General features: G+C 60.0%; 1 protein-coding gene across 1 annotated transcript; it reads right to left on the reverse strand.

The window, feature by feature from the left end:
- Positions 1 to 1,154: 1,154 nt before the first annotated feature.
- RASAL3 (RAS protein activator like 3) lies at positions 1,155 to 26,775 on the reverse strand. Its single transcript, XM_072919886.1, has 18 exons — positions 26,358 to 26,775; positions 23,968 to 24,089; positions 23,051 to 23,111; positions 22,078 to 22,109; positions 20,799 to 20,890; positions 20,179 to 20,284; positions 17,602 to 17,700; positions 15,463 to 15,999; positions 13,502 to 13,646; positions 12,621 to 12,765; positions 10,181 to 10,417; positions 8,762 to 8,963; positions 8,578 to 8,681; positions 6,369 to 6,606; positions 4,619 to 4,738; positions 3,113 to 3,273; positions 2,390 to 2,465; positions 1,155 to 1,351 (listed from the first exon to the last, which is right to left on the reverse strand). Exons 1-18 carry the CDS (start codon positions 26,773 to 26,775, stop codon positions 1,226 to 1,228), a joined length of 3,021 nt encoding a protein of 1,006 aa, XP_072775987.1. The 3' UTR covers positions 1,155 to 1,225.
- Between the last annotated feature and the right edge of the window lie 821 nt (positions 26,776 to 27,596).

Raw genomic sequence — 27,596 nt, forward strand, 5'->3', positions numbered from 1 at the left:
CTGGTGTGTGCAGCTCTTGTTATTAATGGGGACATTTGGGGACATTTGGGGACACGTTGGGGACACTTTGGGGACACTCTGGGGACACTTTGGGGACATTGGGGTGGCACTGGGGGACATTGGGGACACATTGGGGACATCGAGGGGACACTCTGGGGACACTCTGGGGACACTTCGGGGACACTTTGGGGACATTTGGGGACATTTGGGGACATTTGGGGACACCCTGGGGACACTGTGGGGACACTTCGGGGACACTCTGGGGACACCCTGGGGACACTCTGGGGACACCCTGGGGACACCTTGGGGACACTTTGGGGACATTTGGGGACACTTTGGGGACATTTGGGGACACTCTGGGGACACTCTGGGCACACTCTGGGCACACTTTGGGGACATTTGGGGACACTTTGGGGACACTTGGGGACACATTTGGGGACCCTTTGGGGACCCTTTGGGGACATTTGGGGACATTTGGGGACATTTGGGGACACGTTGGGGACATGTTGGGAACATTTGGGGACACTTGGGGACACTCTGGGGACACTCTGGGGACACTTGGGGACATTTGGGGACATTTGGGGACATTTGGGGACACTCTGGGGACACTTTGGGGACACCCTGGGGACACTCTGGGGACACTCTGGGGACACTCTGGGGACACTCTGGGGACACTTTGGGGACACCCTGGGGACACTCTGGGGACACTCTGGGGACATTTGGGGACACTTTGGGGACATTTTGGGGACACTCTGGGGACACTCTGGGGACATTTGGGGACACCCTGGGGACACTCTGGGGACACTTTGGGGACACTTTGGGGACATTTGGGGACACTTGGGGACATTTGGGGACATTTGGGGACACTCTGGGGACACGTTGGGGACATTTGGGGACACTCTGGGGACACTCTGGGGACATTTGGGGACACTTTGGGGACACTTTGGGGACACTCTGGGGACATTTGGGGACACTCTGGGGACACTTTGGGGACACTTTGGGGACATTTGGGGACACGTTGGGGACATGTTGGGGACATTTGGGGACACTTTGAGGACACTCTGGGGACACTCTGGGGACATTTGGGGACATTTGGGGACACTTTGGGGACACTCTGGGGACACTTTGGGGACATTTGGGGACACATTGGGGACACTTTGGGGACACTCTGGGGACACTCTGGGGACACTCTGGGGACATCTGGGGACATTTGGGGACACGGGTGTCACACGCTGGTGGCCTGGCCGTCCTGGCCGGGCAGGTGGCAGCGCCCTGGGGACACTTTGGGGACATCGCGGGGGTGGCAGCGGGTCCGGCGCAGCTCCAACTCCAGCGCAGAGAGACGGCGCTCCTGGGGACACGGTGGCACCTCAATGTCACCTGAGTGTCACCTGTGTCACCTGTGTCATCTGTCACCCCAATCCCCCCAATGTCCCCCCAATGTCCCCAATGTCCCCAATGTCCCCAATGTCCCCCCAATGTCCCCAATGTCCCCAATGTCCCCCAATGTCCCCAATGTCCCCCCAATGTCCCCAATGTCCCCAATGTCCCCCCAATGTCCCCAATGTCCCCGATGTCCCCCCAATGTCCCCAATGTCCCCACTGTCCCCCCAATGTCCCCAATGTCCCCAATGTCCCCAATGTCCCCAATGTCCCCAATGCCCCCAATGTCCCCAATGTCCCCCCAATGTCCCCCCAATGTCCCCAATGTCCCCAATGTCCCCAATGTCCCCAACGTCCCCAATGTCCCCAATGTCCCCCCAATGTCCCCAATGTCCCCAATGTCCCCAATGTCCCCCAATGTCCCCAATGTCCCCCCAATGTCCCCAATGTCCCCAATGTCCCCCCAATGTCCCCAATGTCCCCAATGTCCCCAATGTCCCCATTAATGTCCCCAATGTCCCCAATGTCCCCAATGTCCCCCCAATGTCCCCAATGTCCCCAATGTCCCCAATGTCCCCAATGTCCCCCCAATGTCCCCAATGTCCCCAATGTCCCCCCAATGTCCCCAATGTCCCCCCAATGTCCCCCAATGTCCCCAATGTCCCCAATGTCCTCAATGTCCCCCCAATGTCCCCAATGTCCCCAATGTCCCCAATGTCCCCAATGTCCCCAATGTCCCCAATGTCCCCCCAATGTCCCCAATGTCCCCCCAATGTCCCCATTGTCCCCCAATCCCCCCAATGTCCCCAATGTCCCCAATGTCCCCAATGTCCCCAATGTCCCCCCAATGTCCCCAATCCCCCCAATGTCCCCAGTGTCCCCAATGTCCCCAATGTCCCCCATGTCCCCAATGTCCCCAATGTCCCCCCAATGTCCCCAATGTCCCCCCAATGTCCCCAATGTCCCCCCAATGTCCCCCCAATGTCCCCAATGTCCCCACTGTCACCGTCTCTCTCGTTCTCTCTTCGCTCCTTTTCAGCCTCTCCAGATCCTCCCTGCGCCCGACCTCGACCGCCGCCAGCCTGGAGCAAACTGGTTTATACTGGGAGGGACTGGGAGGGACTGGGAGGGGACTGGGAGGGAATTGGGAGGGAACTGGGAGGGACTGGGAGCAAACTGGGATCAAACTGGGACCCCAAACTGGGACCAAACTGGGACAAACTGGGACCCCAAACTGGGATGGGACCAAACTGTGAGTAAACTGGGAGGGACTGGGAGGGACTGGGAGCCCAAACTGGGAGCAACCCCAAATTTCGGGGTACCCCACCCCAATTTCGGGGTCCCCCACCCCAATTTTGTGATGCCCCACCCCATTTTTGGGGTGGCAAACCCAATTTTTGAGGTGCCAACCCCAAATTTCGGGGTACCCCACCCAAATTTTGGGGCACTCCACCCAAATTTTGGGGTGCCCCAACCCAATTCCGGGGTCCCCCACCCCATTTTTGGGGTACCCCACCCCAATTTCGGGGTGCCCCACCCAAATTTTGGGGTACCCCACCCCACTTTTGGGCTACCCCACCCCAATTTTGTGATGCTGCACCCAAATTTCAGGATGCCCCACCCCATTTTTGGGTGCCCCACCCCAATTTTGGGGCGCCAAACCCAAATTTTGGGGTGCCCCACCCCATTTTTGGGGTGCCCCACCCCAAATTTGGGGTCCCGGCCCCACCTCTCCTCCAGTTGGGCGCTGCGTTCCTGTTCCCGTTGTTCCCGTTCCCGGTCCCGTTCCCGTTCCCGTTCCCGTTGTTCCCGGTCCCGGTCCCGGTCCCGTTCCAGCCGCTCCCGCAGCTCCGCCACCTCCTCCCGCAGCGCCGCCAACAGCCGCACGTGCTGGGAACACCGGGAATGGTCACCGGGGCACCGGGAATGGTCACCGGGGACACCGGGAATTGTCACCGGGGACACCGGGAATGGTCACCGGGGCTTGGGGACACCGGGAATTGTCACCGGGGCTTGGGGACACCAGGAACGGTCATTGGGGACACTGGGAACGGTCAGCAGGGACACCGGGAATTGTCACCGGGGACACCGGGAATTGTCACCGGGGACACCGGGAATGGTCACCAGGGATTGGGGACATCGGGAACGGTCACCGGGGACACCGGGAATTGTCACCGGGGATTGGGGACACCGGGAAGGGTCACCGGGGACACCAGGAACGGTCACTGGGGCTCAGGGACACCGGGAACGGTCACCGGGGACGCCGGGAGGGGTCACCGGGGACACCGGGAATTGTCACCGGGGACACCAGGAATGGTCACCGGGGACACCGGGAATTGTCACCGGGGACACCGGGAATTGTCACCGGGGATTGGGGACACCGGGAACGGTCACTGGGGACACCGGGAATGGTCACCGGGGATTGGGGACACCGGGAACACCGGGAATGGTCACCGGGGACACCGGGAATGGTCACCGGGGACACCGGGAATTGTCACCGGGAACACCGGGAATTGTCACCGGGGACACCGGGAACGGTCACCGGGAGGACACCAGAGAACACCGGAGGACACCAGGGGACACCAGGAGACACCGGGGGACACCGGGAGCACACTGGGTGACACTGGGAGGACACCGAGGGACACCGGGAGAACACCAGGAGCACACCGGGAGACACCGGGGGACACCGGAGGACACCAAGGGACACCGGGGGACATAGGGAAGACACCGGAGGACACCAGAGGACACCGGGAGCACATCGAGGGACACCGGGAGCACACTGGGGGACACCAGGGAACACTGGGGGACACCAGGGGACATAGGGAAGACACCAGAGGACACCAGAGGACACTGGGGGACACCGGGAGCACACTGGGTGGCACCAGGAGGACCTCAGGAGACACTGGGGGACAACGGGAGGACACCGGGGGACATGGGGAAGACACCGGGGGACACCGGGAGCACATCGAGGGACACCGGGGGACACCAGGAGGACCTCAGGAGACACCGGGAGACACCAGGGGACACCAGGAGGACACCGGGAGGACACCGGGACACACCGGGGGACACCGGGAGCACACCAGGACACACCGGGGGACACCGGGGGACACCGGGAGGACCTCAGGAGACACCGGGAGGACACCAGAGGACACCGGGACACACCGGAGGACACCGGGAGGACACCAGGGGACACCGGGGCACACCGGGGACTGTTCCCCCGCCACCCCGGCGTTACCTTCTCCAGCGGCCGCAGCGCGTGGAGCTCTCCCGGTGCCACCGAGTCCTCGGCCGGGCGCTGCCACGGCACCGACGGTTTGCGCGGCAGCGACGCCGACGAGCGCAGCTTCACCCGGGGCTGCGAGGGTGACAACGGCCGGTAACGGCACCGGGACACCCGGTAACGGCACCGGGACACCCGTTCACCCGTTAATGTCCCGGTAACGGCACCAGGACACCCGTTAATGTCCCGGTAATGGCACCGGGACACCCGTTAATGGCACCGGGACACCCGTTAATGTCCCGTTAATGGCACCGGGACACCCGTTAATGTCCCGTTAATGGCACGGTGACACCGTTACTGCCAGCGGGACACCCCCGTTAGTGCCGCCAGACCCCAATTAGTGCCACCTAAACCCAATTAGTGCCACCTAAACCCAATTAGTGCCACCACACTCCCATTAGCACCACCAAACCCTCATTAGTGCCACCAGACCCCAATTAGTGCCACCAAACCCTCATTAGTGCCACCTAAACCCAATTAATGCCACCAGACCCCAATTAGTGCCACCAAACCCTCATTTGTGCCTCCAGACCCCAATTAGTGCCACCTGAACCCAATTAGTGCCACCAGACCCCAATTAGTGCCACCAGACCCCAATTAATGCCACCACATCCCCGTTAGTGCCACCAAAGCCCCATTAATGCCACCAAACCCCAATTAGTGCCACCAAACCCTCATTAATGCCACCAAACCCTCATTAGTGCCACCAAACCCAATTAATGCCACCAAACCCTCATTAGTGCCACCAAACCCCAATTAATGTCACCAAACCCTCATTAATGCCACCTAAACCCAATTAGTGTCACCAAACCCCCGTTAGTGCCACCAGACCCCCGTTAATGCCACCAAACCCTCATTAGTGCCACCAGACCCCAATTAGTGCCACCACACCGCCATTAATGCCACTAAACCCTCATTAATGCCACCTATACCCAATTAATTGCACCACACCCTCATTAGTGCCACCAGACCCCAATTAGTGCCACCATACCGCCATTAATGCCACCAAACCCTCATTAGTGCCACCTAAACCCAATTAGTGCCACCAAACTCTCATTAATACCACCAAACCCCAATTAATGCCACCACACCGCCATTAATGCCACTAAACCCTCATTAATGCCACCAAACCCTCATTAATGCCACCAAACCCCAATTAGTGCCACCAAACCCCAAATAGTGCCACCAAACCCAATTAGTGCCACCAAAACCTCATTAATGCCACCAAACCCTCATTAGTGCCACCAAACCCCAATTAATGCCACCACACCCCCACTGATGCCACCAAACCCCAATTAGTGCCACCAAACCCTCATTAGTGCCACCAGACCCCAATTAGTGCCACCACAGTCCTGTTAATGCCACCAGACCCCAATTAGTGCCACCAAACCCTCATTAATGCCACCAAACCCTCATTAATGCCACCAAACCCTCATTAGTGCCACCAAACCCTCGTTAGTGCCACCAATCCCTCATTAGTGCCACCAAACCCTCATTAGTGCCACCACACCGCCATTAATGCCACCAAACCCTCATTAGTGCCACCAAACCCCAATTAGTGCCACCAAACCCCCGTTAATGCCACCAAACCTCATTAATGCCACCAACCCCCCCGGTGTCCCCAAATGCCACCAGTGCCACCCCAATCCCGGCGCTCCGACCCCTCCAACAGCCGCGGTGGCACCGCGGTGACACCGACACTCACCGGGCCGTCACCGGGCATTGGTGACACGGTGCCACCCTCGGTGGCGTGGCCGGTGTCACCTTTGTCACCGGGTGACGCGGCCTTGGCCGGCGCTGGCACGCTGTGGGTGCGGTGGACGTGGCGGTGACGCCGCGACAGGGACGGTGACAGTGACGGGGACGGTGACAGTGACAGTGACGGGGACGGGTCTGTTGGTGGCACCTCGGTGGCCTCGGTGGCCTTGGTGGCCTCGGGGTGGCTGTGCCGGACGATGGTGAGGGAGTGACAAAGGGACAGGGGACAAAGGGATGGGGACAGGGACAGGGGACAAAGGGACAGGGGACAGAGGGACAGGGGCAGGGACAGGGATGGGGACAAAGGGACAGGGGACAAAGGGACAAAGGGATGGGGATGGGGACAGGGACGGGGGACACAGGGACAGGGGACAGAGGGACAGGGGACAGAGGGATGGGGACAGGGGACAAAGGGACAGGGATGGGGACAGGGATGGGACGGGGACGAGGACAAGGGGAGAGTGATGGGGACAGGGACAGGGGACACAGGGACAGGGATGGGGACAGGGGACAAAGGGACAGGGATGGGACAGGGACAGGGACAGGGACAGGGAAGGGGACAGAGGGACAGGGGACAAAGGGATAAAGGGACAGGGATGGGGACACAGGGACAGGGGACAAAGGGATGGGGACAGGGACAGGGGACAAAGGGACAAAGGGACATGGGACAAAGGGACACAGATGGGGACAGGGGACACAGGGACAGGGACAGGGGACAGGGACAGGGATGGGGACAGGGGACAAAGGGATGGGGACAAAGGGATGGGGACACAGGGACAGGGGACAAAGGGACATGGATGGGACAGGGGACACAGGGACATGGATGGGGACAGGGGACACAGATGGGGACAGGGACACAAGGACAGGGATGGGGACAGGGGACAAAGGGACAGGGATGGGGACAGGGACAGGGACAGGGGACAGGGACAGGGATGGGGACAGGGGACAAAGAGACAAAGGGACATGGATGGGGACAGGGATGGGGACAGAGGGACAGGGGACAAAGGGATGGGGACAGGGATGGGGACAGAGGGACAGGGGACACAGGGACAAAGGGACAGGGGACAAAGGGACATGGATGGGGACAGGGATGGGGACAGGGATGGGGACAGGGACAGGACAGGGACAGAGGGACAAAAGAATAAAAGGATGGAGATCAGAGGAACCCCAAATGTGGCAGCAATGAGGGGGACCCCAAATCCTGGTGGGACCAGAGGGACCCCAAACCCTGGTGGGACCAGAGGAACCCCAAACCCTGGTGGGACAAAAGGGGACCCCAAACCCTGGTGGGACCAGAGGAACCCCAAACCCTGGTGGGACCAGAGGGACCCCAAACCCTGATGGGACCAGAGGGACCCCAAACCCTGGTGGGATCTCAGAGACCCCAAACCCTGGTGGGACCAGAGGAACCCCAAACCCTGGTGGGATCAGAGGGGACCCCAAACCCTGGTGGGACCAGAGGAACCCCAAACCCTGGTGGGACCAGAGGGACCCCAAACCCTGGTGGGATCAGAGGAACCCCAAACCCTGGTGGGACCAGAGGTGACCCCAAACCCTGGTGGGACAAAAGGGGACCCCAAACCCTGGTGGGACCAGAGGAACCCCAAACCCTGGTGGGATCTCAGAGACCCCAAACCCTGGTGGGATCAGAGGTGACCCCAAACCCTGGTGGGATCAGAGGTGACCCCAAACCCTGGTGGGACCAGAGGAACCCCAAACCCTGGTGGGATCAGAGGAACCCCAAACCCTGGTGGGACAAAAGGGGACCCCAAACCCTGGTGGGATCAGAAGAACCCCAAACCCTGGTGGGATCAGAGGAACCCCAAACCCTGGTGGGACAAAAGGGGACCCCAAACCCTGGTGGGATCAGAGGAACCCCAAACCCTGGTGGGACAAAAGGGGACCCCAAACCCTGGTGGGATCAGAGGGACCCCAAACCCTGGTGGGACCAGAGGAACCCCAAACCCTGGTGGGACGAGAGGTGACCCCAAACCCTGGTGGGATCAGACCCATCTCCTGACCCCAAACAGAACCTGAGGAACCCCAAATCCCAACACCCACGTGTCCCCCTCATCCCCAGATGATGTCCCCAGATGATGTCCCCAGATGATGTCCCCAGATGATGTCCCCAGGTGTCCCCAGGTGTCCCCAGGTACCTTCTCCCGGCGGTGGAGCTGAGGCTGACGGACACGGGGACGGGTGTCCCCTCCCTGATGGCCCTGAGGATGGTGGGCAGCGGCTCCAGCTCCTCCTGCGTGACCTGCGAGGACACCACGGGGACATCGCCGGTGGCCCGGGGGACACCAGCGAAGAACGAGGTGGCCGGAGGGGTGGTGGCACCTGGTCGAGGCCGGAGAAGATGTCGCAGAGCAGCAGGTGGAGCGTGGCGAGCTCCAGGGCCAGGTCCACGCGGCCGTCGGTGGTGGCCACGTGGTCACCGGCCTCGGTGGTGGCCACGGCCCGCAGGAAGTCGGTCATGGTGGCCCAGTTGTGCTCCAGGAAGTCGTTCATGAAGGTCATGTAGGGTTCCTTCTCGCCGAACCTGGGGTCAACGGCGCGGGTGGGGTCAAGGGGGTCATCGTTGTGGTCAAGGGGTCACCACCGTGGTCTGAGGTCATCGTTGTGGTCAAGGGGTCACCACCATGAGCACATGGTCCACCATCATGGTCAGAGGTCACCACCATGGTCTGGGGTCATCATCATGGTCAGAGGTCACCACCATGGTCTGAGGTCATCATTGTGGCCAAGGGGTCACCACCATGGTCTTGAGGTCACCACCATGGTCTGAGGTCATCATCGCGGCCAAGGGGTCATCACCATGATCACATGGTCCACCATCATGGTCAGAGGTCACCACCATGGTCTGGGGTCATCATCATGGTCTGGGGTCATCATCGCGGTCAAAGGGTCATCGTCGTGGTCTTGGGGTCATCGTCGTGGTCAAGGGGTCACCATCATGGTCTTGAGGTCATCGTCGTGGTCTTGAGGTCATCGTTGTGGTCTTGAGGTCATTGTTGTGGTCTTGGGGTCATTGTTGTGGTCTTGAGATCATTGTCATGGTCAAGGGGTCACCACCGTGGTCTTGGGGTCATCATTGTGGTCTTGAGGACATCGTCGTGGTCAAAGGGTCATCGTCGTGGTCTTGGGGTCATTGTCGTGGTCAAAGGGTCACCACCATGGTCTTGAGGTCATCGTCATGGTCATGGGGTCATTGTCATGGTCATGGGTTATGGTCATGGTCAAGGGGTCACCACCATGGTCAAGGGGTGACCACCATAGTCTGAGGTCATCATTATGGTCAAGAGGTCACCACCATGGACTGGGGTCATCATCATGGTCATGGGGTCATTGTCATGGTCAAGAGGTCACCACCATGGTCAAGGGGTCACCACCATGGTCAAGGGGTGACCACCATAGTCTGAGGTCATCATTATGGTCAAGAGGTCCCCACCATGGACTGGGGTCATCGTCATGGTCATGGGTCATTGTCATGGTCAAGGGGTCACCACCATGGTCTGGGGTCACTGATGTGGTCATGGGTCATCATTATGGTCAAGGGGTCACCACCATGGTCAAGAGGTCACCACCATGGTCAAGGGGTCACCACCATGGTCTGGGGTCACCACCATGGTCACGGTCAAAGGCCACTTTCGGGAGCGTGGACCATCCAAACCAACTGTCCGTGGCGCGGTGGGGACAACCCGACCTTGGGGACAACCCCACCACCCCACGTCCCCATCCGTGCCCACGGCCACCTACGTGGTGAAGTTGGCCAAGTTCTGGATGACCTTGGCCACCAGCGTCAGGCTGCGGGCGGTGGCCTCGCCGGGGTACTCCTGGACCAGGCCGAAGAGGCTCGGGGACATGATGGCCGGGCAGAGGAACCTCAGGAACAGCGAGGAGGACACCAGGCGCCGGCCGGTGGCCGCCTTGCCGCGCGCCGCGCACTCGGCGCTCCACGCCGCGAACACCTCGCCCAGCTCCGCCGGGAAGGACCTGGTGGGACGCCGTGGTGGGACACGGGGTGGTGGCACCACCTCTGGGGTTGGCGAGCAGTGGTTTTTGGTGAGCGTCTCCATGTGTGGAGCAAAGGTGGGTGGTGTCCGTCACCATCCGTGGTGCCAAGTTTGTCCCCGAGTCCATCCTGGTGTCCATCCGTGTCCCCAAGTCCATCCTGGTGTCCATCCGTGTCCCCAAGTCCATCCTGGTGTCCATCTCCATCCATGTCCCCGAGTCCATCCTGGTGTCCATCCGTGTCCCCGAGTCCATCCTGGTGTCCATCTCCATCCATGTCACCAAACTTCTCCCCAAGTCCATCCTGGTGTCCATCTCCATCCGTGTCACCAAATTTGTCCCCGAGTCCATCCTGGTGTCCATCTCCATCCGTGTCCCCAAACTTGTCCCCAAATTTGTCCCCAAGTCCATCCTGGTGTCCATCTCCATCCATGTCCCCAAACTTGTCCCCAAACTTGTCCCCAAAGTCCATCCTGGTGTCCATCTCCATCCATGTCCCCAAGTCCATCCTGGTGTCCATCCCCATCCATGTCCCCAAACTTGTCTCCAAGTCCATCCTGGTGTCCATCTCCATCCATGTCCCCAGGTCCATCCTGGTGTCCATCTCCATCCGTGTCCCCGAGTCCATCCTGGTGTCCCTCTCCATCCGTGTCCCCAAGTCCATCCTGGTGTCCCTCTCCATCCGTGTCCCCGAGTCCATCCTGGTGTCCCTCTCCATCCGTGTCCCCAAGTCCATCCTGGTGTCCATCCATGTCCCCAGGTCCATCCTGGTGTCCATCCGTGTCCCCAAGTCCATCCTGGTGTCCATCCGTGTCCCCAAGTCCATCCTGGTGTCCATCCGTGTCCCCAAGTCCATCCTGGTGTCCATCCCCATCCATGTCCCCAAGTCCATCCTGGTGTCCATCCGTGTCCTCAAGTCCATCCTGGTGTCCATCCGTGTCCCCAAGTCCATCCTGGTGTCCATCCGTGTCCCCAAGTCCATCCTGATGTCCATCTCCATCCATGTCCCCAAACTTGTCCCCAAACTTGTCCCCAAAGTCCATCCTGGTGTCCATCTCCATCCCTGTCCCCAAGTCCATCCTGGTGTCCATCTCCATCCGTGTCACCAAACTTCTCCCCAAGTCCATCCTGGTGTCCCTCACCATCCGTGTCACTAAGTCCATCCTGGTGTCCATCTCCATCCCTGTCCCCAGGTCCATCCTGGTGTCCATCTCCATCCGTGTCACCAAATTTGTCCCCGAGTCCATCCTGGTGTCCATCTCCATCTGTGTCCCAAAGTCCATCCTGGTGTCCATCTCCATCCATGTCCCCAAGTCCATCCTGGTGTCCATTTCCATCTGTCTCCCCAAATTTGTCCCCAAACTTGTCCCCAAGTCCATCCTGGTGTCCATCTCCATCCATGTCCCCAAACTTGTCCCTAAACTTGTCCCCAAAGTCCATCCTGGTGTCCATCACCATCCGTGTCCCCAAACTTGTCCCCAGGTCCATCCTGGGGTCCATCTCCATCCATGTCCCCAGGTCCATCCTGGTGTCCATCTCCATCTGTGTCCCAAAGTCCATCCTGGTGTCCATCTCCATCCCTGTCCCCAAACTTGTCTCCAAGTCCATCCTGGTGTCCATCTCCATCCATGTCCCCAAACACTTCCTGTCCCCGATCCCACCCCCGTGTCCGAGCTTCTCCCAGGTTCTCCTGTCCCTTCCCCCAGGATCTCCTGTCCCTTCTCCCAGGATCTCCTGGCCCTTCTCCCAGTTTCTCCTGTCCCTTCTCCCAGGTTCTCCTGTCCCTTCTCCCAGGTTCTCCTGTCCCTTCTCCCAGGTTCTCCTGTCCCTTCTCCCAGGATCTCCTGTCCCTTCTCCCAGGTTCTCCTGTTCCTTCTCCCAGGTTCTCCTGTCCCTTCTCCCAGGATCTCCTGTCCCTTCTCCCAGGTTCTCCTGTCCCTTCTCCCAGGTTCTCCTGTCCCTTCTCCCAGGTTCTCCTGTCCCTTCTCCCAGGTTCTCCTGTCCCCGATCCCACCCCCGTGTCCGAGCTTCTCCCAGGTTCTCCTGTCCCTTCTCCCAGGTTCTCCTGTCCCTTCTCCCAGGTTCTCCTGTCCCTCATCCCAGGTTCTCCTGGCCCTTCTCCCAGGATCTCCTGGCCCCGGTGCCACCCCGGTGCCACCCCGGTGCCACCCGCGGTGTCCCTCACTCGGAGCCGCCGGTGATGCGCCGCAGGGTCTCCTCGCAGAGCCGCCGCAGCTGCTGCCGGTGCTCGGACAGCTCCAGCCCCGAGCATCTGCTGGGGTCCACCTCGGAGCTCTCCTCGGAGCTGCAGAGCTGGGCCACCACCTCCCCTGGGGACAGGGGACAGCCCGTGAGGGGACCGAGAGGTCACCGAGGTCATGATGGACAGGAGGAACCCACACCATGTCCCCATGAATGGTCCCACAGGCCATGAGGGGACTGAGAGGTCACCGGGGTCAGGATGGACGTGAGGAACCCACAACACGTCCCCACGGATGGTCCCACAGGCCATGAGGAGACCGAGAGGTCACCGGGGTCAGGATGGACAGGAGGAACCCACAGCACGTCCCCATGGGTGGTCAGGGGTGTCCCACAGGCCATGAGGTGACCAAGATGCCACCACCACGTCCCCATGGATGGTCAGAGGTGTCCCACAGTCCATGAGGGGACCAAGAGGTCACCGGGGTCAGGATGGACATGAGGAACCCACAGCACATCCCCATGGGTGGTCCCACAGTCCATGAGGGGACCGAGAGGTCACCGAGGTCAGGATGGACATGAGGAACCCACACCACATCTCCATGAATGGTCCCACAACCCACGAGGTGACCGAGATGTCACCACCACGTCCCCACGGGTGGTCAGAGGTGTCCCACAGGCCATGAGGAGATCAAGAGGTCACCACAACGTCTCCATGGGTGGTCAGAGGTGTCCCACAACCCACGAGGTGACTGAGATGTCACCACCACGTCTCCATGGGTGGTCAGGGGTGTCCCACAACCCCAGTGTTGCCCCACCGAGGTGTCCTGCCACCCGCCGGGATGTCCCCGTGTCCCCTGGGCGTACCCAGCGTGTCCTGCAGGTACGTGGCCCCCACCAGCTTCATGAACTCCTCGATGGCCTTGGTGGCCAAGGTGTTCTCGCGGAAGATCAGCGCCTCGCGCTCGTCCAAGCGCTCCAGCTCGGCCACGCCCAGGTCAACCAGGAACGACTGCGGGGACACGTGGGGACGTGTGGTGGCACCCGTGTCCCCAAAGGGTTTGGTGGCACCCGTGTCCCCAAATAGTCCCATGACCCCGAAGGGTTTGGTGGCACCCATGACCCCAAAGAATCCCATGACCCCGAAGGGTTTGGTGGCACCCATGACCTTGAAGGGTTTGGTGGCACCCGTGACCCCAAAGGGTCCCATGACCCCAAAGGGTTTGGTGGCACCCGTGACCCCAAAGGGTTTGGTGGCACCCGTGTCCTCAAAGGGTTTGGTGGAACCCATGACCCCGAAGGGTTTGGTGGCACCCGTGTCCTCAAAGGGTCCCATGACCCCGAAGGGTTTGGTGGCACCCGTAACCCCAAAGGGTCCCATGACCCCAAAGGGTTTGGTGGCACCCGTGACCTTGAAGGGTTTGGTGGCACCCATGTCCTCAAAGGGTTTGGTGGCACCCATGACCTTGAAGGGTTTGGTGGCACCCGTGACCTTGAAGGGTTTGGTGGCACCCATGTCCTCAAAGGGTTTGGTGGCACCCATGACCCCGAAGGGTTTGGTGGCACCCATGACCCCAAAGGGTCCCATGACCTTGAAGGGTTTGGTGGCACCCATGACCTCAAAGGGTTTGGTGGCACTCATGACCTTGAAGGGTTTGGTGGCACCTGTGACCCCAAATAGTCCCATGACCCTTAAGGGTTCGGTGGCACCCGTGACCTTGAAGGGTTTGGTGGCACCCATGACCCCAAAGGGTTTGGTGGAACCCATGACCCCAAAGGGTTTGGTGGCACCCGTGACCTTGAAGGGTTTGGTGGCACCCGTGTCCTCAAAGGGTTTGGTGGCACCCGTGACCCCGAAGGGTTTGGTGGCACCCATGACCCCAAAGGGCTCAGTGGCACCCGTGACCCCGAAATGACCAAGTCAACCCATGTTAGATCTCCTGGTGTCTCTTGAGTTGGGTTTGCCACGTCTAAAGTCTTCTTCTAACTCAACCCAAGCCAACCCAACTCAACCCAACTCAACTCAACCCAACTCAACCCAAATCAACCAAACCCAACTCAACCAAACCCAACCCAACCCAACTCAACCCAACCCAACCCAACCCAACCCAAGCCAACCCAACACAACCCAACTCAACCCAACCCAACCCAACCCAACTCAACCCAACCCAACCCAACCGAAATCAACCCATCCCAACTCATCCAACCCAACCCAACTCAACCCAGCCCAACTCAACCCAACCCAACCCAACCCAACCCAACCCAACCCAACCCAACCCAACCCAACCCAACCCAACCCAACCCAACTCAACTCAACCCAACTCAACCCAACACATCCATCCCATCTCACCAATCCCATCCCAACCCAACCCAACTCAACCAAACCCAACCCAACCCAACCCAACCCAACCCAACCCAACCCAACCCAACCCAACCCAACCCAACTCAACCCAACTCAACCCAACCCAACTCAAATCAACCCAACCCAACCCAACCCATCCTCATTCAAACCAACTCATCCAACCCAACCCAACCCAACTAAACCCAACCCAACCCAACTCAACCCATCCAATCCAACCCAACCCAACCCAACTCAACCTAATGCATCCATCCCAACTCAACCCAACTCAACCCAACTCATCCAACCCAACCCAACCCAACCCAACCCAACCCATACCATCCCATCCCATCCCATCCCATCCCATCCCATCCCAACCCAACCCAACCCAACCCAACCCAACCCATCCTCATTCAAACCAACTCATCCAACCCAACCCAACCCAACCCAACTAAACTCAACCCCACCCCCACACCCGACGGCGCCCCACCTTGGCCTTGCCGGTGCTCTGCAGGACGCGCACCAACGCGCCGGCCAGCTCCTCCTTGTGCCGCGCGGCGATGAGCGGCTCCAGGCGGCCGCACAGCTCCCGGTAGTGGAAGGTGATGAACTCCGCCAACTCCTTGTACCGCACGATGGGCAACACCCTGACCTGGCGGTACCGCCCGCCCAACCGCAGCGCCGGCGCCCGCTCGCCGCCGGCGCCGCTCAGGGGGTACCACCGCTCCAGGGGCTGCCGCGCCGCCGCCAGCTCGGCCAGCGGGATGGTGACGGCGGCCAGCGGCCGGCAGCCGGGGTGGTCGTCGCGGCACAGCGCGACGGTGAGGGCGCGTGCCGGCGGCAGCGCCGGGAGGTGGAAGAGTTCGCCCCAGAAGAGTTGGCCGTCGGCGCCGGACGGTTTGGCCGTGGTGCGGGCGAAGATGGCGTCGTCCAGTTGGAGGTGGCAGCGGAGACGGCGCCGCGCCGGGAGGTCACGGCCCTCGTAGATCCAAAGGGTCAGAGACAGGTCCAGGCGCTCGCAGCTGTCCTGGAGGGGACAGGGGACAATGGGGACAATGGGGACAATGGGGACAATGGGGACAATGGGACAAAGGGGACAATGGGGACAATGGGGACAATGGGGACAATGGGGATAAAGGGGACAATGGGGACAATGGGGACAATGGGGACAATGGGGACAATGGGGACATTGGGGACATCATTGGGGACATTGGGGACATTGGGGGGATGGGGGACATTGGGGGACATTGGGGACATTGGGGACAATGGGGACAATGGGACAATGGGGACAATGGGGATGAAGGGGACAATGGGGACAATGGGGACAATGGGGAAAATGGGGACAATGGGGACAGAGGGGACAATGGGGATAAAGGGACAATGGGGACAATGGGGACAATGGGACAATGGGGACAATGGGGACAAAGGGACAATGGGGACAATGGGGATCATGGGGACAATGGGGATCATGGGGACAAGGGGACAATGGGGACAATGGGGACAGAGGGGACAATGGGGACAATGGGGACAATGGGGATAAAGGGGACAATGGGGACAATGGGGACAATGGGGACAATGGGGACAAAGGGGACAAAGGGACAATGGGGACAATGGGGACAATGGGGACAATGGGGACAAAGGGACAAAGGGGACAATGGGGATAAAGGGACAAAGGGGACAATGGGGACAATGGGGACAATGGGGACAATGGGACAATGGGGACAAAGGGGACAAAGGGGACAGAGGGGACAATGGGGACAGAGGGGACAATGGGGACAGAGGGGACAGAGGGGACAATGGGGACAAAGGGACAATGGGGACAATGGGGACAATGGGGACAGAGGGGACAATGGGGACAGAGGGGACAGAGGGGACAATGGGGACAAAGGGACAATGGGGATAATGGCGACAATGGGGACAATGGGGACAATGGTGACAAATGGACAATGGGGACAATGGGGACAATGGGGACAATGGGGATAAAGGGGACAATGGGGACAATGGGGACAATGGGGATAAAGGGGACAATGGGGACAATGGGGACAGAGGGCACAATGGGACAATGGGGACAATGGGGACAATGGTGACAAATGGACAATGGGGACAATGGGGACAATGGGGATAAAGGGGACAATGGGGACAATGGGGACAGAGGGCACAATGGGACAATGGGGACAATGGGGACAATGGGGACAATGGGGACAGAGGGGACAATGGGGACAATGGGGACAATGGGGACAGAGGGCACAATGGGACAATGGGGACAATGGGGACAATGGGGATAATGGGGACAATGGGGACAAAGGGGACAATGGGGATAATGGTGACAATGGGGACAGTGGGGACAGATGGGACAATGGGGACAATGGGGACAAGGGGACAATGGGGACAATGGGACAATGGGGACAAAGGGGACAAAGGGGACAGTTCGTGCCTCAGTTTCCCCACCCAGCCCAAGGACAGGAGAGCCCGATGAGGGTCTGGGGGTGGCCGGGTGTCCCCGGGGTGTCCCCAAGGTGTCCCCAAGGTGTCCCCGAGGTGTCCCCAGGGTGTCCCCAGGTGTCCCCAGGGTGTCCCCAGGGTGTCCCCAAGGTGTCACCAGGGTGTCCCCGGGGTGTCCCTGTCCCACCTTGCCCGGCCGTGCCACCCGCCGCAGTTCCTCCATCCATCGGTCGCGCTCGGCCCGGGAGGCGCAGGAGAAGGAGCGGCTGCCCGAGGGTGTGATCACCTGAGGGGACATTGAGGGGACACCGAGGGGACACTGGGGACACTGAGGGACACCGAGGGGACACTGAGCATGATGGGGACACTGAGGGACACTGAGGGTGATGGGGACAGCGGGGACACCAAGGGGACACTGGGGGACACTGGGGTGGCATTGAGGGTGATGGGGACACTGAGGGGACACTGAGGGTGACAGGGACACTGAGGGGACACTGAGGGTGATGGGGACACTGAGGGGACACTGGGGGACACTGGGGTGGCACTGAGGGTGATGGGGACACTGAGGGTGACAGGACACTGAGGGGACACTGAGGGTGATGGGACACTGAGGGTGACAAGGACGCTGAGGGACACTGAGGGACACTGGGGTGGCATTGAGGGGACACTGAGGGGACACTGGGGTGGCATTGAGGGGACATTGAGGGTGATGGGGACACTGGGGTGGCACTGAGGGTGATGGGGACACTGAGGGGACACTGAGGGGACACTGGGGTGGCATTGAGGGGACACTGAGGGGATACTGAGGGTGACAGGACACTGAGGGGACACTGAGCATGATGGGGACACTGAGGGACACTGGGGTGGCATTGAGGGGACACTGAGGGGACACTGGGGTGGCATTGAGGGTGATGGGGACACTGAGGGACACTGGGGGGACACTGGGGTGGCATTGAGGGGACATTGAGGGTGACAGGGACACTGAGGACACTGAGGGGACACTGGGGTGGTACTGAGGGGACACTGAGGGACACTGAGGGGACACTGAGGGGACACTGGGGGCACACTGAGGGGACATTGGGGTGGCATTGAGGGTGATGGGGACACTGAGGGTGACAGGGACACTGAGGGACACTGAGGGTGATGGGGACACTGAGGGGACACTGAGGGACACTGAGGGGACACTGGGGTGGCATTGAGGGGACACTGGGGTGGCATTGAGGGTGATGGGACACTGAGGGTGACAGGGACACTGAGGGACACCAAGGGTGACACTGTTTTGGGTGCCCTTTTTGGGGTCCAGGTGCCCTTTTTGGGATCCGGGTGCCCTTTTTGGGATCTGGGTGCCGTTTTTGGGATCCGGGAGCCCTTTTTGGGATCCGGGTGCCGTGTTTGGGATCCGGGTGCCCTTTTTGGGATTTGGGGGTGCCGTTTTTGGGGCGCGGGGCAGTTTTTGGGGCGTGGGGCAGTTTTTGGGATCCGGGAGCCCTTTTTGGGATCCGGGTGCCCTTTTTGGGATCCGGGAGCCGTTTTTGGGATCCGGGTGCCGTTTTTGGGATCCGGGTGCCCTTTTTGGGATCCGGGTGCCCTTTTTGGGATCCGGGAGCCGTTTTTGGGATCCGGGAGCCGTTTTTGGGATCTGGGCGCCATTTTTGGGATCCGGGTGCCCTTTTTGGGGTGCGGGTGCCCTTTTAGGATTTCTGGGGTGCTCTGGGTGCCCTTTTTGGGGTGCGGGTGCCCTTTTTGGGATCCGGGTGCCATTTTTGGGATCCGGGTGCCCTTTTTAGGGTTCGGGTGCCCTTTTTGGGATCCGGGTGCCGTTTTTGGGATCCGGGAGCCGTTTTTGGGATCCGGGTGCCCTTTTTGGGATCCGGGTGCCCTTTTTGGGATCCGGGTGCCCTTTTTGGGGCGCGGGGCAGTTTTTGGGATCCGGGTGCCGTTTTTGGGGCGTGGCGCAGTTTTTGGTATTTGGGGGTGCCCTTTTTGGGGTGCGGGGCAGTTTTTGGGATCCAGGAGCCCTTTTTGGGATCTGGGAGCCGTTTTTGGGATCCGGGTGCCCTTTTTGGGATCCGGGAGCCGTTTTTGGGATCCGGGTGCCCTTTTTAGGGTTCGGGTGCCCTTTTTGGGATTTGGGGGTGCCGTTTTTGGGGTGCAGGGGCCGATTTTGGGATCCGGGTGCCCTTTTTGGGATCCAGGTGCCCTTTTTGGGATCTGGGTGCCGTTTTTGGGATCTGGGTGCCGTTTTTGGGATCCAGGCGCCGTTTTTGGGATCCGGGAGCCGTTTTTGGGATCCGGGAGCCCTTTTTAGGATCCGGGTGCCCTTTTTGGGGTGCAGGGGCCATTTTTGGGGCGCGGGGCCGTTTTTGGGGCACAGGAGCTGTTTTTGGGGCGCGGGGCCGTTTTTGGGATTTGGGGGTGCCGTTTTTGGGATCCGGGTGCCCTTTTTGGGATCCGGGTGCCGTTTTTGGGGCGCGGGGCAGTTTTTGGGGTGCGGGGCCGATTTTGGGGCACAGGAGCTGTTTTTGGGATCCAGGAGCCGTTTTTGGGATCCGGGTGCCGTTTTTGGGATTTGGGGGTGCCGTTTTTGGGGCGCGGGGCAGTTTTTGGGGCGCGGGGCAGTTTTTGGGATTTGGGGGTGCCATTTTTGGGATTTGGGGGTGCCGTTTTTGGGGCGCGGGGCAGTTTTTGGGATCCGGGTGCCATTTTTGGGATTTGGGGGTGCCGTTTTTGGGGCGCGGGGCAGTTTTGGGGCGCGGGTTCATACCTGGAAGCAGAAGCTCTCTCCCGCCACGCTGCCGTGCACCGGCCGCACCACGACACCGTCACCGCTGAGCTCCAGCCCGGGGGGCGACACCGGGGACCCGCCGCGGCTGCGGGACCCCAAAAGGGACAGGGGTGACACCGGGACCCCAAAGGGACCCCAAAAGGGACTGGGGTGACACCGGGACCCCGAAAAGGGACCCCAAAAGGGACAGGGGTGTCACCGGGACCCCAGAAAGGGACAGGGGTGTCACTGGGACCCCGAAAAGGGACCCCAAAAAGGGACCCCGAAAAGGGACCCCAAAAGGGACAGGGGTGTCACCGGAGTGACACTGGGACCCCAAAAAGGGACCCCGAAAAGGGACCCCGAAAAGGGACAGGGGTGTCACCAGGACCCTGAAAATGGACCCTGAAAAGGGACCCCGAAAAGGGACCCCAAAAAGGGACCCCAAAAAGGGACAGGAGCGTCACCAGGACCCCAAAGGGACCCCGAAAAGGGACCACAAAAAGGGACCCCGAAAAGGGACCCCGAAAAGGGACAGGGGTGACACCAGGACCCCGAAAAGGGACAGCGAGGGGACAGCGAGGGGACAGCGGGGTCCCTGGGACAGGAGTGGCACTGACCTGTCACCCTCGGGCGCTGCCACCACCCCGGGGTCACTTTTGGTGCCACCACGACTCTTCCAGTCCCGGAGGAGCCTCTTCCAGAGCAGCGCCTGGGGACGGGGACAGGGATGGGGACAGTGTGACAGGGACAGGGACAGGGACAGAGGGGACACAGGGGACAGTGTGACACAGGGACAGGGACACAGTGACACAGTGACAGGGATGGGGACACAGTGACACAGGGACACAGTGACACAGGGACAGTGACACAGGGACACAGTGACACAGGGACACAGTGACACAGGGACAGTGACACAGGGGACAGGGACAGGGACAGTGACAGGGACACAGTGACAGGGACGGGGACACGGGGGGACAGGGACAGTGACAGAGGGACAGGGACAGTGACATGGGGACAGGGACAGGGACACAGGGACAGAGGGACAGTGACACAGTGACACAGGGACAGGGACAGGGGGGACAGGGACAGGGACAGGGATGGGGACAGTGTGACAGGGACAGGGACAGGGACAGTGACATGGGGACAGGGACAGAGGGACACAGTGACACAGGGACACAGGGACAGGGACACAGGGACAGGGACACAGGGACAGGGACAGTGACACAGGGACAGAGGGGACAGGGACACAGGGACAGGGACAGTGACAGGGACAGGGACAGGGATGGGGACAGTGTGACAGGGACAGGGACACAGGGACACAGTGACACAGGGACAGTGGCACAGTGACACAGGGGACAGGGACAGGGACAGGGACAGTGACACAGGGACAGTGACACAGGGGACAGGGACAGTGACACAGGGACACAGGGACAGTGACACAGGGACACAGGGACAGGGACAGGGACAGGGACACAGGGACAGGGACACAGGGACAGTGACACAGTGACACAGGGGACAGGGACGGGGACAGTGACACAGTGACACAGGGACACAGTGACACAGGGACAGGGACAGGGACAGGGACATAGGGACAGGGATGGGGACAGGGACAGGGACAGTGCCAGGTGACAATGACAATGACAGTGACAGTGCCAGGACAGGTGACAAAGACAAATGACAATGACAATGACAATGACAATGACAATGACAATGACAGTACCAGGACAGGTGACAATGACAATGACAGTGACACAGTGACAGTGACAGTGACACAGTGACAGTGACAGTGACACAGTGACAGTGACACAGTGACACAATGACAGTGACAGTGACAATGACAATGACAGTGACAATGACACAGTGACAGTGACAGTGGCAGTGCCACCTCTGTCCCACCTTGCCGTGTCCCGTCCTGCGCTCGGCCGGGCCTGGGGGGGGCACCGAGTGAAAACCAGTATGAACCAGTATGGACCAGTATAAACCAGTATAACCCAGTATAAACCAGTATAAACCAGTATGGACCAGTATAAACCAGTATGGACCAGTATAAACCAGTATGGACCAGTATAAACCAGTATGGAACAATACAGACCAGTACGGACCAGTATAAACCAGTATGGACCAGTATAAACCAGTATGGAACAATACAGACCAGTACGGACCAGTATAAACCAGTATGGACCAGTATAAACCAGTATAAACCAGTATAACCCAGTAACCCCCAGTGCTCCCAGTATAACCCAGTATAACCCAGTATAACCCAGTATAAACCAGTATAACCCAGTATAACCCAGTATAACCCAGTATAACCCAGTATAACCCAGTATAAACCAGTATAACCCAGTATAAACCAGTATCCCCCAGTGCTCCCAGTATAAACCAGTATAACCCAGTATAAACCAGTATAAACCAGTATAAACCAGTATAAACCAGTATAACCCAGTATAAACCAGTATAAACCAGTATAACCCAGTATAAACCAGTATAACCCAGTATAAACCAGTATAAACCAGTATAACCCAGTATAAACCAGTATAACCCAGTATAAACCAGTATAAACCAGTATAACCCAGTATAACCCAGCATAACCCAGTATAAACCAGTATAACCCAGTATAACCCAGTATAACCCAGTATAAACCAGTATAAACCAGTATAACCCAGTATAAACCAGTATAACCCAGTATAAACCAGTATAACCCAATATAACCCAGTATAACCCAGTATAAACCAGTATAAACCAGTATCCCCCAGTATAACCCAGTATAAACCAGTATAACCCAGTATAAACCAGTATAAACCAGTATCCCCCAGTGCTCCCAGTATAAACCAGTATAACCCAGTCCCTCCCAGTTCCCCCCGTGTCTCACCCGGGTTGGGCTCGGTGGCCTCGGGGGTGGCAGCACCAGCGGGAGGGGACACGGGGACACCCTGGGGACAGCACGAGGTGACACTTTGGGGACACTTTGGGGACACCTTGGGGACACCCTGAGGACACTTTGGGGACATGTTGGGGACACTTTGGGGACACTTTGGGGACACTTTGGGGACACTCTGGGGACACCCTGAGGTGACACCCTGGGGACACCCTGGGGACACTTTGGGGACACTTTGGGGACACTTTGGGGACATTTTGGGGACACTTTGGGGACACTTTGGGGACACTCTGGGGACACTTTGGGGACACTTTGGGGACACTCTGGGGACACTCTGGGGACACTCTGGGGACACTTGGGGACACCTTGGGGACACCTTGGGGACACTTTGGGGACACTCTGGGGACACTTGGGGACACCCTGGGGACACCCTGGGGACACTTTGGGGACACTTTGGGGACACCCTGAGAGGACACCCTGGGGTGACACCCTGAGGACACTTTGGGGACACCTTAGGGACACCCTGGGGACACCCCGAGGTGCCACCTCCCACCCTGGGGACATCACAAAGTGCCACCTCCCACCTTGGGGACACCCAGGGGACAGCCCGAGGTGCCACCTCCCACCCTGGGGACATCACAAAGTGCCACCTCCCACCTTGGGGACACCCAGGGGACACCCCGAGGTGCCACCTCCCACCTTGGGGACATCACAAAGTGCCACCTCCCACCCTGGGGACAGCAGGAGGTGCCACCCAGGGGACACCCAGGGGTCACCCCGAGGTGCCACCTCCCACCTTGGGGACATCACAAAGTGCCACCTCCCACCTTGGGGACATCACAAAGTGCCACCTCCCACCCAGGGGACACCCCGAGGTGCCACCCAGGGGACACCGCGATGTCCCCGCTCACCTCGGGGTCCCCCCCCAGTGCCACCAGGCGTCCGTCCAGCAGCCGGAACTGGGACACGTCCCACACGGTGGCATCGGGTGGCACCGGGGCCACCGGCGGCGGGGACGTCCCCAAGGAGGTCCCTGAGGGGACAGAACGGGGGGGGGTGGCCGCAGGGTCGGTGGCACCCGCGGAGGTGTCACCATGGAGGGGCCACCATGGGTGTGGTGGCACCAAGGGTGAGGTGCCACCATGGGTTTGGTGCCACCAAGGCCATGGAGGTGCCACCATGATTGAGGTGGCACCAAGGCCATGGAGATGCCACCATGGAAGAGGTGACACCAAGGCCATGGAGATGCCACCATGATTGAGGTGGCACCAAGGCCATGGAGATGCCACCATGGGTTTGGTGACACCGAGGGACACGTGGCCATGGAGATGCCACCATGGGTTTGGTGACACCAAGGCCATGGAGGTGCCACCAAGGCCATGGAGGTGCCACCATGGGTGAGGTGGCACCAAGGGACACGTGGCCATGGAGGTGCCACCAAGGCCATGGAGGTGCCACCATGATTGAGGTGTCACCAAGGCCATGGAGGTGCCACCAAGGCCATGGAGATGCCACCATGGGTTTGGTGACACCATGGGTTTGGTGACACCAAGGCCATGGAGGTGCCACCATGGGTTTGGTGTCACTATGGGACACGTAGCCATGGAGGTGACACCAAGGCCATGGAGATGCCACCATGGGTTTGGTGACACAAAGGCCATGGAGGTGCCACCATGATTGAGGTGACATCAAGGGACATGTGGCCACGGAGGTGACACCAAGGCCATGGAGGTGCCACCAAGGTCATGGATGTGTCACTATGGGTGAGGTGACATCAAGGGACACGTGGCCACAGAGGTGACACCAAGGCCATGGAGATGTCACCATGGGTTTGGTGACACCAAGGGTGAGGTGCCACCAAGGGACACATGGAGGTGCCACCACGGAGGTGTCACCAAGGGTGAGGCGACATCAAGGGACACAATCACCCCAAAACCCCCCACCCCATATCCCATATCCCATCACCCCAAACCCCCTCCTGCACCCCAAACCCCCCACCCCAAAACCACTCCTGCACCCCAAAATCCACCACACCCACCCATAATCACCCCAAACCCCTCCTGCACCCCAAACCCCCCACCCCATATCCCATATCCCATCACCCCAAACCCACCCCGCACCCCAAAACCCATCACCCCAAAATCCATCACCCCAAACCCCCCACCCCAAAACCCATCACCCCAAAATCCATCACCCCAAACCCATCACCCCAAACCCACCCCACACCTCAAACCCCCACCCCAAAACCACTCCTGCACCCTAAAATCCACCACAGCCACCCAAAATCACCCCAAACCCCCTCCTGCACCCCAAAACCCCCACCCCATATCCCATATCCCATCACCCCAAACCCCCCGTGCACCCCAAAATCCATCACCCCAAAACCCCGCACCCCAAAACCCATCATCCCAAAATCCATCACCCCAAACCCACCCTGCACCCCAAAATCCATCACCCCAAAATCCCCACCCCAAAATCCATCACCCCAAAGACCCCCACCCCAAAACCCATCACTCTTCCCCATAATCACCCCAAACCCCCCACCCCATATCCCATATCCCATCACCCCAAACCCCCACCCCGCACCCCAAAATCCATCACCCCAAAACCCCCACCCCAAAACCGTTCCTGCACCCCAAAATCCACCACAGCCACCCATAATCACCCCAAACCCCCTCCCGCACCCCAAAACCTCCCACCCCATATCCCATCACCCCAAAACCCCCCCGCACCCCAAAACCCATCACCCCAAAATCCATCACCCCAAACCCATCACCCCAAACCCACCCCACACCTCAAACCCCCACCCCAAAACCACTCCTGCACCCCAAAATCCACCACAGCCACCCATAATCACCCCAAAACCCCTCCTGCACCCCAAAACCCCCCACCCCATATCCCATATCCCATCACCCCAAACCCCACCCCGCACCCCAAAATCCATCACCCCAAAACCATCACCCCAAACCGTTCCTGCACCCCAAAATCCACCACAGCCACCCATAATCACCCCAAAACCCACCCCGCACCCCAAACCCCCCACCCCAAAATCCATCACCCCAAACCCATCCTGCACCCCAAACCCCCCACCCCAAACCCCCCTGCACCCCAAAATCCACCACAGCCACCCATAATCACCCCAAAACCCACCCCGCACCCCAAAACCCCCCACCCCAAAATCCATAACCCCGAAACCCCCACCCCAAAATCCATCACCCCAAAACCCCCACCCCAAAACCCCCACCCCAAAACCGTTCCTGCACCCCAAAACCTCCCACCCCTCACCCCAACCCCCTCTCACCGTGTCCCCTCCTCCTGTGCAGGACCCACTGCAGGGGTGGCCTCGTCCCGGGGTGTCCCCCGGTGTCCCCCGCTGTCCCGGGGTGTCCCCAGGGGTGTCCCCAGGGGTCCCCCGCACCCTTGGGTGCTGTGCAGGGGGCGGAAAACGCCCTCCGGAACAGCGAGCGCCGCGCGGTGGCCTTGGGGACATCCCTGTCGCGGTCCCTGTCGCGATCCCTGTCGCCACTCCTATCGCCACTTCTGTCACTCCCCCTGTCGTGATCTCTGTCACCACCTCTGTCACCGCCTCTGTCGCCACCTCTGTCGCCACTTCTGTCACTCCCCCTGTCGCGGTCCCTATCGCCACCTCTGTCGCGATCCCTGTCGCCACTTCTGTCACCGCCCCTGTCACCACCCCTATCGCCACCTCTGTCACCCATGTCACCCCTATCGCCACCTCTGTCACCTCTGTCACTCCCCCTATCGCCACCCCTGTCGCGATCCCTATCGGGACCCGTGTCGCCGCCCCTGTCGCCACCTCTGTCACCCCTGTCACCACCCCTATCGCCACCTCTGTCGCCACTTCTGTCACTCCTGTCACCCCTATCGCCACCCCTATCGCGATCCCTGTCGCGACCCGTGTCACCCCCCCTATCGCCACCTCTATCGCCACCGGTATCGCGATCCCTATCGCCACCCCTATCGCCACCCCTGTCACCTCTGTCACCTCTGTCACCCCCCCTATCGCCACCTCTGTCGCCACTTCTGTCACCTCTGTCACTCCCCCTGTCGCCCCCCCTATCGCCACATCTGTCACCCCTATCGCGATCTCTGTCACCCCTGTCGCCACCTCTGTCACCTCTGTCACCCCTATCGCCACCCCTGTCGCGATCCCTATCGCGACCCGTGTCGCCACCTCTATCGCCACCTCTATCGCCTCCCCTATCGCGATCTCTGTCACCCCTATCGCCACCTCTGTCACCTCTGTCACCCCCCCTGTCACCCCCCCTGTCACCCCCTTTATCGCCCCCCCTGTCGCGATCCCTGTCGCCCCCCCTATCACGACCCCTGTCGCGACCCGTGTCACCCACCCTATCGCCACCCCTATCGCCACCTCTGTCACCTCTGTCACCCCCCCTATCGCGATCCCTGTCGCGACCCGTGTCACCCCCCCTATCGCCACATCTGTCACCCGTGTCACCCCTGTCACCACCCCTATCGCCACCTCTGTCACCCCTGTCGCGACCCGTGTCACTCCCCC

This window comes from Taeniopygia guttata, chromosome 30 (assembly GCF_048771995.1).
Source record: "Taeniopygia guttata chromosome 30, bTaeGut7.mat, whole genome shotgun sequence".
Lineage (NCBI taxonomy): Eukaryota > Metazoa > Chordata > Aves > Passeriformes > Estrildidae > Taeniopygia > Taeniopygia guttata.

Coding starts and splice junctions, on each gene's coding strand:
- RASAL3 (XM_072919886.1), bottom strand. CDS start 26,775: ATGGGTGACAGAGGTGGCGATAGGGGTGGTGACAGGGGCGGTGACAGA. Junction 23,112..23,967: donor CACTGGGGGGGGACCCCGAG/GTGAGCGGGGAC, acceptor TGCTGTCCCCAG/GGTGTCCCCGTGTCCCCTCC. Junction 2,466..3,112: donor AGCGCCCAACTGGAGGAGAG/GTGGGGCCGGGA, acceptor AGTTTGCTCCAG/GCTGGCGGCGGTCGAGGTCG.